Consider the following 12,360-nt stretch of genomic DNA (forward strand, 5'->3'; position numbering starts at 1 on the left):
ATAGCTTGAGAGCCAAGGCAACGTAGACAACTAGGATAAAGTCTCCTTCCATAAACCAAGCAATGGACAATAATCATGTTAATTTATACAAGACAGCACCACCAAAATTGACACCTCCATCCACATGCCATGCCATGCCACCCCGAAGACGTAAATAAATCATGCGTACAACAAATTTAGGAGACAGCAAAAATAAACAAGATTAATGTCGAAATTCCCCTTCACCTGCTTATCCTAACAAACTTTCTTGGCTGCCTTCGGTTGTGGAAGTGTTCCGAACACCCTGTCCCATATGCTTGAAGTTATTCCGAAGCCCTTATCTTGGATCCTGAAGTGATGATTCAAGTGGTATCTCTGCAAAAACAAGCAAAGCCCATGTTATTCTCGTCAGCAATGACTAGTTCCCGAATGCAGAAACTTTCTGTTTTTTCAGATGCTCTAGCGTAAAAGATTTGTAATTTCTTATGATGACCATAACGCAAACAGAGGTTTAGGTCTAAAAGGGTAAAATTCTTGCAAGGATGAAAGGTGTACCGATCTTTACCTTCAGATTTCGGGGTACCTCACTTGTTGGCTGACCGTGATGAAGATAGTAATGGGTGCAATCATACATCACATAGCCCAATAAACCGCCTCCAAACAAAGCAGGAGCAAAAGTAGGAGAAGACATCAGCTTCACCAAGTTCCAGAACTGGCAACAAATGACAATAGAGTTACGATTGGTAATGAACTTTTTTCTTTTCATATAAAACGATCCTAGACAAATTGATGCAATAGTAATTATGTTAGGGTCCGTCTAAGTAAACCTCAAGATGACAATTATGCAATCTTAATACCCAGAACAGTAACTCAGCTATCCTATCTAATCAAATTCAAGGCAATGTGTCATGGCCCTAGGACATGTAATTTTGCTTTCCATTACAAAAATAAGTAATTTGACCCAGAATAATCATTAGCCACAGTATTCTTAAACAAAACATAATGATAACGTGGCAGGACAAGAAGGGACATGGAAGAATAGACATACTGGAATGCATAAAATAGCTGTCGCAGCAGGAGGGAAAACAAGTCGCAGGCCGTCCATTGGGTGCTTATGGTGGCAGCCGTGAAGAAGATAATGTAAAGTGTTCCCCCTGAAGCAGTTTCAGCAAAACAAGTGCATTAGTCTCAGAGAAATTCAAACAATATGGTATATACGTAAACAAGAACATCAACAGTGGGAGAAAGAGTTGTAAGAAACAAACCAGTAGCTCTTTGTTTCAATGTGGAAAAGAAAGCGGTGCAACGTGTATTCCATCAATGTCCAGACAAAAATGCCAGCAACAACTGTCAGAGCAACTTCAGGGAATGTATGGCCCATCCGTACAGACACTGAGATGGCATAAAACACAACTGGTAGCCATATGACAGGAACTGCCCACCACACAGTGCGGGTTAAGAACTGTTTCAATTAGAAAATAGAGTCAGAAGTGGAGCTCCGCAAAGTCACACAATCTAGGTGCACGTGCATTGTGCAACCATAAGAGTATATGAAAACTAAATTGTAATGGATTAACAAGAGGAGGCAGTACCTCCCAAAATTCACTTTCAAAAAATCGAGGGCCTTCCTTGCTGACAATCGGCTGGTGAACCCACTCTTGGTATGCTTCTCCAAGATGGCCAACCTGTGAAAGATTGTAAAAAGCTAAAAGTTACAACAATAAAATTCAATACAATCATCAAATACAATATAGTGAGACAGGCGACAAGATCAAATATTTATAAAAAATAAAATAACATGCTATGAAGTTTCAGAGAAGGAAAAGGAGGTGCCAAATATAAGCAGTAAATGTCCCCGTGCAAAGAGACTGAAGATCTTCAAAGTGGGTCAAGAAATGTTTAGAGCCTCGGATCCAAATGGAGCAATCTAGCGCACATAATTGGCTCACATAAAAGAATAAAAAACAAAAACACTGGGAGCCTTACCTGAAACACGAGGGCTTTATTCAAATCAACTTGGAAGTCCTGCGCAACCATCTTGTTACGTATAACACTGCTGGAGAAACATCAAAACTAATACGTTAAGTTCAATGATGCGGATTTATAAGGCGCAAGAACCAAAAAGATCTAATGACAGCAGCGTAAGGATTCAGATATTAATATTAAAAAAATTGTAACATGCGATGGGTTGGTATATGATACTATATCTGATTATAATATCATCTCTAGTTTAATCTTATGGACCGAGTCTGACTGACAATAACAAGTTAAAGGATAGTTCTCTTTAACTTCCTCAAAAGTTAAACTTATCAAGCTGAAGCAGTAACAAGCATCACCAACAAAAATGGATTTACTGCCGAATTGATGTAAATCGCGAATGATCTAAACCTCGAATTTTCTTCAAATCAATTTTAACATGCATCCATGAGAAAAAACGACGAATCTTGACAACAAAGCGAGCCAGGGTATCCAGAACAAAATGCATGAAAGAAATTTCCACACAGATGCTCGTTCGCAATTAATCAATTCATAAGAGATCCATTTTTTTTTTTCTTAAAGACAAAAACTTTATTAGCTTTCCCCTTTCCCCTCTACTTTCCCAGCTACCAAACAGATCAATCCCAGATAATCTCACTCTGCAAATAACGGCCCCACACAATATCAAACAGTCTCAAGAGTACTCAAGACTAATGCTTTAGTCTCAAACCCCATGATTTCTTCCTCTTTTTCTCAGAATTTTTCACCAACCAAACAGCATTTTGCATCATAAAATCAAAACAAATCACACTGTTCGACAAGAAAAAGAAAACACACAATGCACGTATCCAACCCAGATTCAAAACCCACAAATCAAACCCCAAAAGCCACAATTTTCCAAACCAAAACACGAAAAACAAACAGACCCAGATCTACAAATCGCACAAAAAATAAAAAAATAAAAAAAATCAGACGAGGGAGAGCAAATGGCTAACCTATTGAGAACCCGGGTCGGATCCAATGCAAGAGAACAACAGAACACGAACACCCTTTCGTTCCTCTCGCCCTCTAGAATGTGAACCGCCCGCACCACCACTAGAAGAGGTTTCAGCGTTGGTGCAGCGGCAGAGGAAAATCTGAGTCTCTCTCTCCGTTTTTGTGGAATTCAAGTCGAACGGTGACGGATGATTTTACGAGATGGGAAGATCTGGGCCGTCGGTTTTATACGGGCGTCAGAGAATCAGCCAGCGATCCTCACGTTGGATTCCAAGTTTCTAACTGTGTGGCCAGTCTGGCACTGTTTCAAGTTTGTGTTAACAACTTTCTTTTTACAGCGGAGTGTGTGGGTAAAAAACGGTCTTGTGGGTCCCGCTATGGTAACTTTGTTAATTAGGGGAATTTGGTTGGGGCTTTCGGGCATTTTGGGCACATGAGATATTTTTGTAGGAGAAGGGCAATCGTTCCCATTGGTCTGCATCAACTGCCAATCGGCGCCAACTGTTTTGGTTAACTAATGGTTAAGCCACATGTCTATCGTCCTTTTCAAGAAAAATAAAAAAACAACTTATGTTAAACTACGGATATCCATTCTTTTTTTGTTTGAAGAGGTTATGGAAAATTTCACCTTATCTATGATCACAGTCAAACAGACTTACCAGCTCGGAACATCAAACCCGAAACTTCCCACATTTTTTTTGTTTATAAAAAAAAATGTCTATCGTTTTCTCCCAACTGTGACTAGAGATTCTCTCTACTCATCATATGATGACTATAGGGAGGGTTTTCAATTTTGGCGGGTGCATCACTACACTAACATTTCGTACTAATAATATAATGATATGTTGTATCATTAACATAGGTTGTCATGATGATGATCATATAATGTAAATTTTTCCGCTAAAGCCTCCTTGCCATCCAGTGGGACATTTCTTCCAATCCCAATGCATGTAGTCTAATGACCCTATCATGCCCAGAAACCCACAGTCTTCAGCTTTGCGAAGGAGCTGATTCAGATCTTCTTGATTTGGCTCGCGGAGGTACTCGTCTTTGTAAAGCTGAACAATTGTGTCACAAAATTCTTGAAGAGTATCAAGGCATGTAGACTCAGACATACCATGGGTTTCATCAATCGAATCAGCTGGGGAGCCATAGGCCATCATTCAGAGTGCAACAGTAACCTTCTGATGAGGTGAGAAACTAGGGCGGCCTGTTCTGTCCTGCTTCTGTCGAAAGTACGGATTGACCTGCTGGACATCACAAAGTAAACGCTCGAAGACATGACGCCTCATCCGGAAGCGACGTCTGAAATCCTCTTTTGTGTACACCGAGTTGGGGTCGAAGTAGTTGTTCATCAGATTGGCATGCGTCATCGCTCTGTTTCGTGATTTGTAAAAGCGACTAACAATAGAGCCACCTCATTGAGGTTGTTCCTCAGTTGGCTGACACACCATGGCCGCAGCCATGGCTGCTGCTATGTTTTGTTTGTTGTGCCTTACTTGAACTTCTTCATCAGACTCCTCATCTTCTCGTCTCATTTGCGCCCATTTTGCTTCTCTTTTGGAATTGGATGAGGACCCCCAGTTGGAATCTGAAGAGGATCCAAAGTTGGAATTCATTGCAAACTTGAATTGAAAGAGATTGAATTTAAATAGATTGAATTCAAAGTTGTGTGAATTATATCCCAATATCCACCCTATTTATAGCAAAAAAAAATTCAAATCCAACAGCTAGCTGACGTCACTTAGCCATTGGATTTGAATTTAAGTTGTAGTTTTTAAATAATAAATTATGTTTGGTCCTATGGCCCTTTGGCCCTCGCTTGGAGACGGTTTTTTATGAAAGGGCTAAAACGAGCTCTCTGGCCCTCTGGCCCTCGGTTGGAGATGGAGACAAATATGGTCATGTACTGTTCATTAAAATATTAATATCTTGGAGAATCTTGGGGGGACAAAGGCTAAAACGGGCCATCTGGCCAGCCATCGGTTAGGATGGCCTAATTAGTTCTGTTTTTTCTCGGCAGCTTTTGTGGAAGGAACTGTTCCAAAAACATAGTCCCATAAGGAGGAAGTGACCCCAAATCCCTTGCTTTGAATTCTGAAGTGATGGTTCAAGTGATACCTCTGTTAATCACAGAAAATGATTAATTACCTTGAGTTTTAGAGTTAAATCAAGAGAGGATTATTAATTAATGAAATAGAAAATAAAACAGCCTCAGAAAATGATTAATTACCTTGAGTTTTAGAGTAGATTTTTTAGAAGGCTTTCCATGGTGCGGGTAATAGTGAGTGAGATCATATGCTATATATCCCAACACAGCGCCTCCAAACAAAGCAGGAGCTACTGATGGAGGTGATAAAACCTTAAACAGTAACCAAAACTATCAGACACGAGCAGACCATGCAATAGAATACATACACGTTGATTAAGTTGAGGAGAGAAGCGCTAATTACAAGGGAGTGGGTGATGGAACATACCGGAACACTTAGAGCAGCGGCAGCTGGAGGGGGCATAACAAGTCGCATTGCATCCTTAGGGTACTTGTGATGGTAGCCATGTATAGCATAATGAATGGTATTTCGCCTACAAATTAAAAGTGATTAAGAAACTGAGTGCTGCTACTATTAACAGATCTATGGTGGAGATTGATTAATGATTGAATGGTGGAGATTGGTCTAGGAATAGTTTGTTCGAAGGTTAGAGTTATTTACTTCGTAGGCTAGTATAAATTGTAAATTCTCTTTTATTTTCTGTAACTATCATTACAAGCTTTGATTTCCTTCTGAATCTTCATCTTCCTCTTTTCTGTAATTTGGATAGTTTCATGTCTCTTCTAATGTAGTTAATAGCTACCATCTCAATTAAGCATTTGTCGTCAATCTCTCTATAATCAAAATGAGACTCATGCAGATGCATCTAGGGTTTGGTTAGTTTAACTTCTATCACTCCAACTATGAGTGTACATAGCTATTTTCAAACTACCATTTTAACTTCTAACAGTCGCTCTATGATTAGAACGTACAAACACATTTATATATTCAAAAAGTATAGAGATGCTAATATCATCATAACTGACCTACTTAACATCGATCTTTAATAAAAATGAAACCCACAAAGAGTATAATAGGTCTATATGTAGTTTGCATGGATTTGCTTTAATTTGAATGAATAAGCCTATTAAAGAGTTTGTAATAAGTTTAAATATGCAGTCACTTAATATCGTACAAATAGTTTTATTATGTTGATCGCATGGATGAATGAAGGGAGGGATACAAAAACCAACCAGTAGCTTCTTGTTTTCATGTGGAAAAGGAAGCGATGAAGGATGTACTCCACCAAGGTCCAAACAAAGATGCCACTAACCACAGTTAAAACAAGCTGATCGGGATGATCAGTAAGCCCCATTCGAGAAGAATTGGAAATAAACCAGGATGCTACAGGCAGCCAAACAACTGGAACCACCCACCATGCTGTGCGGGTCAAAAGCTGTCAATTTCAGGTTGATGATATTTAGTAGAGAAGTTTTACCAAGATTTGCATTCTAAAACTTGATAAAATAATGGAATAATTGCAAGTTTAAAGTCCATATTATATGATCTTGATTAAACTAATACCTCAAAAAAGTCATTTGCAAAGAATCTGGGGCATTCCTTGTCAATAATAGGTTGATGAACCCATTCATAGTAAGCTTCCCCAAGATGGCCAACCTGTAAAATTAGTTCCAAAACGCTGTAAGAAGTTAAATCATTTAAAACCAGAAGTAATTAGGAAAAAACAAGTAGAAGGAGTGTTAACACTATAAGAAAAAATCCATGCTAATTAAAGCAAAGAGTAATTAGATATGTAACCTGGAAGACAATAGGCTTATTCAAGTCCACAGTAAAAGAGTAGTCATCTACCATCTTTGTACCTTCTTATGTAACTGGAGTCACAAAATAAAATCAAATCAAATCAAAACCAGAAGTAAATATATAGGAAAGAATACTACCATGTCCCCGTAATTACACTATATTCTTATTAATGTTGTTGATTTTTCTTTCCTATTCTTTTTCTTCTCTCATTTCTTCTCTCATCATGTACCTTATGTTTCTAAGAGAGATTGACACAAATGTTTGTCGTATGAAAATGAGTAATCGAGAAATAAAACCGAAACCAGCGTAGTTTGATAAGAGCCGACCTTATACAAGAATAGTATTCGTGAGAGTATCACCTCAGATACAGGTATACCCAATAAAACACATCTTAATCACTCTCTCACTCTCTCACTCTCTCTCTCTCTTTCTCTAATCCATGAAGATCAGTACGTACTCTACCTCTAGCGCAATTTGCTTCTCACTTGATGACCGTTTTGAGCTCATGATTAAGATATGTAACTCATCTCTCTCCATATATACATAAACACACGGACCCTAGATGATATTAGCCCACTAGCCAAAGTTTTGAGCTGATTAAGAAATGTCTTGCACCCCTCTCCATGTATATGCTCACGGAATAGCTAAATTAAGCTACTAGCCAACCTTTTAAGCTGATTAAGAAATGTCTTGCTCCCCTATCCATATATATATATATAAATGTTGGCTTCATATCTGCAGATTTGGCTCATTAAGAAAGTTGAAAAGTTGATAAGAATTTATTGAATTTTGTGAATGGTATATTCATCATGAGACAATCAGGTACAAGAGATAGCAAATATATATGTGCTAGAGGGAAGAAAACAAGACTATCTATCCCTCCTTAATTTACGTCTAAAGCTAACAAAAAAAGAACAAATAAGACACATCCCTTGAATTAAAGGAATTGACAACAAGACAAATAAGACACATCCCTTGAATTAAGAGAATTGACAACAAGACAAATAAGACACATCCCTTGAATCAAGGGAATTGACAACACTATCTATCACCCTAAAATCCTTTGTACGGTGAACATGCAACCTAACCTAACCCTAGTTGCCATTCTTTCTTCCAATACTCCCCCTCAAGCTGGATCAAAGGGATTAATTGATCCAAGCTTGAACAAAAGACGCTGAAAATTAGCAGAGGTTAATCCTTTTGTGAAAATATCCGCAAGTTGATCATGACTGCACGTGTAGTGAGTATCGATCACCTTGGACTGAACTTGATTTCTGACGTAGTGACAATCAACTTCAATATGTTTAGTTCGCTCATGGAATACAGGATTCGATGCAATGTGCATCGCGGCCTGATTATCACAGTGTAGGGACATGGGTTGTTGATGAGGAAAACCTAAAGCCAACAGAAGGCTTTTGAGCCAAATAAGTTCACAAGCAGTCGACGCCATAGCACGATACTTTGCCTCTGCACTAGAGCGTGCAACAACACTTTGTTTCTTGCTTTTCCAGGTAACTAGGTTGCCTCCCACAAACGTACAAAACCCAGTGGTAGACTTGCGATCGAGAGAATTGCCTGCCCAGTCAGCATCGGTATAGCTTGAGATCTGAGTGTGACTATTGTTGCGCATAAGAATTCCTCTACCAATGGAACCCTTAAGATAACGTAGCACACAATGAACAATCTTCAAATGATCCATGCTTGGAGAGTGCATAAACTGGCTAACAATGCTGACGGTATATGATATATCAGGACGTGTGATAGTCAGATAAATGAGTTTGCCAACCATTCTTTGATAGTAACTTAAATTGGGAACTGGATCACCGTGAGTTTTTAGCTTAAAGTTGTTATCCAATGGGGTACGAGCAGGCTTGCAATCTGTCATTTTTGCTTCGTGAAGAAGATCCATGACATACTTGCGTTGCTTGAGGAAGAAACCCTTGTGAGAGTGTGCCATCTCGATGCCCAGAAAGTATTTGAGAATGCCAAGATCCTTGATAGCAAACTTGTTGTTGAGATACTGTTTAAGAGCATTAATCTCTGACATATTATCATCTGTCATAATTAGATCATCAACATAAATAAGCACAACTAGTTTACCCACTGAGCTGGAACGAACAAATAGGGAAGAATCCGCAATACTTCGACAAAAACCAACCCTTTCCAGAACATGACTGAGCTTGGCATACCATGCACGTGGACTTTGCTTGAGACCATAAATGGATTTATGGAGTTTACACACCATTTCTGGATTGTTTGATTGAGGATGACCAGGGGGTAACTTCATGTAAACCTCTTCTTCAAGTTTACCATGCAGGAAAGCATTTTTAACATCCATTTGAAAGAGAGGCCATGCATTGTTAATTGCAACCGACAACAATACTCTAACAGTGTTCATTTTTGCCACCGGAGCAAATGTCTCTTTATAATCGACGCCATAGGTTTGTGTAAAACCTCGAGCAACCAAGTGAGCCTTATTCCTTTCGATTGTGCCATCTGAATGAAATTTAGTTTTGTACACCCAACGACTCCCCACTGCCTTCTTTCCTTTTGGAAGTTTCACTATAGTCCATGTGTTATTTTCATGGAGGGCTTGAAGCTCTTCTGCCATAGCATTTCTCCACTCACTGTGAAGATTGGCTTCTTGAAAACTTTGAGGTTCTCGAGCTTCATTAATGACACTTAGGAATGTAGCAAAAGAAGATGAGACTTTGCTATAGTCAATAACATCAGTCACGGGATACCTGGCAGTGTAGGTCACATAATCATGCAACTTAGATGGAAGTTTCCTCTCTCGTGCAGGATTGCGACGAACTGTAAGAGATTGAACTACAGGTATTTGAACAACATCATGGTTGGAATGATCACTGGAGGGTGCAGTGTGAATCTCCGATGAGGAAGGGGTTTCATCTTCAAGATGTTCCACCGAGTGAAGATTAACATCATCCGGCACATGATCACTAGGAGTGCATGTTGCATCTTCTCCGTTTGGATATGGAAAAGGAAATAAGTCCATCAAATTCTCCCCATGTCTAGAGTAATCCAGTGATTGTGAGAAGTAAGGAACATGTTCTTCAAATTTAACATCCCTTGAAACAACCATTTTTCTAGTTGTTGAATTATAGCACTTGTAACCTTTTTGGGTAGATGAATAACCTAGAAAGACACATTTGGCAGCCCTTGGGTCTAGCTTGTCACGATTTTGAGCTTGAATGTGAACAAATCATGTACACCCAAAGACTCTCAAATGGGAAAAGTTGATCTTTCTATTTTTCAAGACCTCATAAGGTGATTTAAAATTCAACACTTTACTAGGCAATCTATTGATGATATATGCCGCAGTAAGAACTCCTTGAAACCAAAACTTCTTAGGCACATTCATGTGAAATATAAGAGCTCTAGTCTTCTCAAGTAGATCTCTATTCTTCCTCTCGGCCACCCCATTTTGTTGAGGTGTTCCAACACAGCTTGTTTGGTGTAATATACCATGCGTGCTCAAGTAGTGTGACATGTTATGAGACATATATTATGTGTCATTATCCGATCGTAATATATGAATTTTTGAAGCAAATTGGGTGGCCACAAGTCTATGAAAATCTTGAAAAATTTCCATCACTTCACTTTTACATTTCAAAATATGCAACCAAGTAATCCTTGTGAAATCATCCACAAAAGTTACAAAATATCTGTATCCATCAAAAGACTCTAGAATTGGTCTCTAAACATCGGAATGCACGATTTCAAAAGGATTACTAGCCCTAGACAAAGAGGAAGTAAATGGTAATCTAGTAAACTTAGAAAAATGACAAACATCACAAGGACTTGTAACTTTGCACATGTTTGGGAACAAGGTGGATAAAACTTTTTCAGAAGGATGTGCTAGACGTTGGTGCCAAAGTTGTTGTTCTTGGGGTAAGCTTGAAGTGACTTGAAAAACCTTGGGAACTTGAATATGCTTGGAAAGATAGTAGAGACCATTTAAGAAAAATCCTTCACCAATCGTTTTCTTGGTGACCACATCCTGAAAGATCACATTTTTTGGAGAGAAAATGGCAAGACAATTTAATGAGTTTGTGATCTTGCCAAGATATAAAAGTTGAAAAGGGAATGAGGGAACATAAAGAGCCTCAGACTCAACATCACTTGAGATCAAATGTATTTTTCCTTTGCCCACAACCATAGCATTTTTTCCATTGGTAACTGACACTTGAGATGGAATAGAAAAAATTTCGAATTTATACAAGTTTGTAGACTTGTTAGTCATATGATCAGTGGCTTCAGAATCTATAATCCAATAATCATGCACATTACCAATGTTGAGAGCAGTTGAGAAAGAGTGTAAGATACCTGGCATGTCCCTTTGTACCACGCCTTCATTTCCAGCCAGGAAGCCAGCAAATTGTCCTAGTAGTGCAGTTTGATTGTTGTCACACTGATTTAGTGGTCCTTCACTATCTCCAAGACCTTGTTTCTTGTGAAGAAACATAGCAAACTCGTTGATCAGTGCAGTTGGATTAGTGGTGAACTTCAGTGCTCTCTCAGAAGAAGTTGTGGCAACATGATTTGCCTTGTAAGAAGGGTTGTACGAGCCTTTCGAGACACCTTTGTTATTCCTAGGAAACTTTGGTTTTAACTCTGGATGAAGAATCCAGCATCGGTCTCTTAAGTGCCCATCAGCATCACAATGGCTACATTTTAAGCCAATTTTCTTTCCTTTGTAGCCTCTCTCCTCACCAAATTTTTGGTTAAAGAAGTAAGCCTTAGCTTCTGGTATATTTGCCTTTATGTCCAAGGTCATAACTTTCCTTCGAACCTCTTCTCTTTGAATTGTGGCACACACATTTGAAAAAGAAGGCAGGTCGGGATTCATGCGGATATGGCTTCGAAGATCTTCGAATTCAGGGCTCAGGCTTGCTAGGAGTTGAAATATTTTGTCTTCCTCGGCTCTCTTAGTTAGCACAACAGCGTCGATGGTGTGTGGTCGATGCACATTCAGCTCGTTCCACATAGTGGTCAGCTTTCCAAGATGTTGCACAAATGGCTTCCCTTCCTGTTGCAAACCAGCAATGTCCTTCTTTAACTGAAACACACAAGCCACATTGTTCTGATTTCCATACATTTCCTTGAGATTTTTCCAAAGAGTCATGGAGGATTCAGCATAGCTAAAAATTTTTGCAATCTTACGATCCATGGAATTGAGTAGCCATGACATGACCAACTGGTCTTTGCATAGCCAAGCATCATACTCCGGTGAGGTAGTCTCAGGCATTGGAATAGCACCATTAACATAACCAAGCTTTGATCGTCCTTCTAGAGCAAGAGAAACTGCTTTCTCCCATGGAAGATAGTTAAACTCATTTAGCAAGACAGAACTAAGACGTTGATTTGAGTTGATATCAATATCTGAGTGTGGTGATGGTGGAGTAGCATGAAAGCCATCTCCTTCCAAATTTACTAGCTTTCTTTAGCCATGATTGAAGGACAAGAAGAAGCTCACAAATCTCTTAAGAGAACACCACAGATACAGGCCGGTTAGGGTCACTGCTCTGATACCATA

At 39.1% G+C, this 12,360-nt stretch overlaps 3 protein-coding genes across 4 annotated transcripts; all 3 read right to left on the reverse strand.

Moving 5' to 3' along the window:
* Nucleotides 1-31: 31 nt before the first annotated feature.
* On the reverse strand, nt 32-3,255 carry LOC103412368 (dihydroceramide fatty acyl 2-hydroxylase FAH1-like). 2 transcript variants are annotated; one of them, XM_029103034.2, is made up of 7 exons: nt 2,952-3,255; nt 1,966-2,032; nt 1,572-1,664; nt 1,245-1,441; nt 1,028-1,133; nt 545-691; nt 32-354 (listed from the first exon to the last, which is right to left on the reverse strand). In XM_029103034.2, the coding sequence occupies exons 2-7, from the start codon at nt 2,014-2,016 to the stop codon at nt 235-237; spliced, it is 714 nt and encodes a 237-aa protein (XP_028958867.1). In that variant the 5' UTR covers nt 2,017-2,032; nt 2,952-3,255; the 3' UTR covers nt 32-234. The 2 variants fall into 2 exon arrangements, with proteins under 2 accessions (XP_028958867.1, XP_028958866.1); XM_029103033.2 differs by having other exon boundaries at nt 1,966-2,035.
* Nucleotides 3,256-3,830: 575 nt separating this feature from the next.
* On the reverse strand, nt 3,831-4,325 carry LOC139196260 (uncharacterized). The gene is made up of 2 exons (XM_070821940.1): nt 4,134-4,325; nt 3,831-4,010 (listed from the first exon to the last, which is right to left on the reverse strand). Exons 1-2 carry the CDS (start codon nt 4,323-4,325, stop codon nt 3,831-3,833), a joined length of 372 nt encoding a protein of 123 aa, XP_070678041.1.
* A 627-nt stretch (nt 4,326-4,952) lies between these two features.
* On the reverse strand, nt 4,953-7,099 carry LOC114825261 (dihydroceramide fatty acyl 2-hydroxylase FAH1-like). Its single transcript, XM_070821651.1, has 5 exons — nt 6,801-7,099; nt 6,567-6,659; nt 6,236-6,438; nt 5,430-5,535; nt 4,953-5,075 (listed from the first exon to the last, which is right to left on the reverse strand). Exons 1-5 carry the CDS (start codon nt 6,852-6,854, stop codon nt 4,953-4,955), a joined length of 579 nt encoding a protein of 192 aa, XP_070677752.1. The 5' UTR covers nt 6,855-7,099.
* Nucleotides 7,100-12,360: the final 5,261 nt, after the last annotated feature.

The sequence above is a fragment of the Malus domestica genome, chromosome 05 (assembly GCF_042453785.1).
Source record: "Malus domestica chromosome 05, GDT2T_hap1".
Taxonomy (NCBI): Eukaryota; Viridiplantae; Streptophyta; class Magnoliopsida; order Rosales; family Rosaceae; genus Malus; species Malus domestica.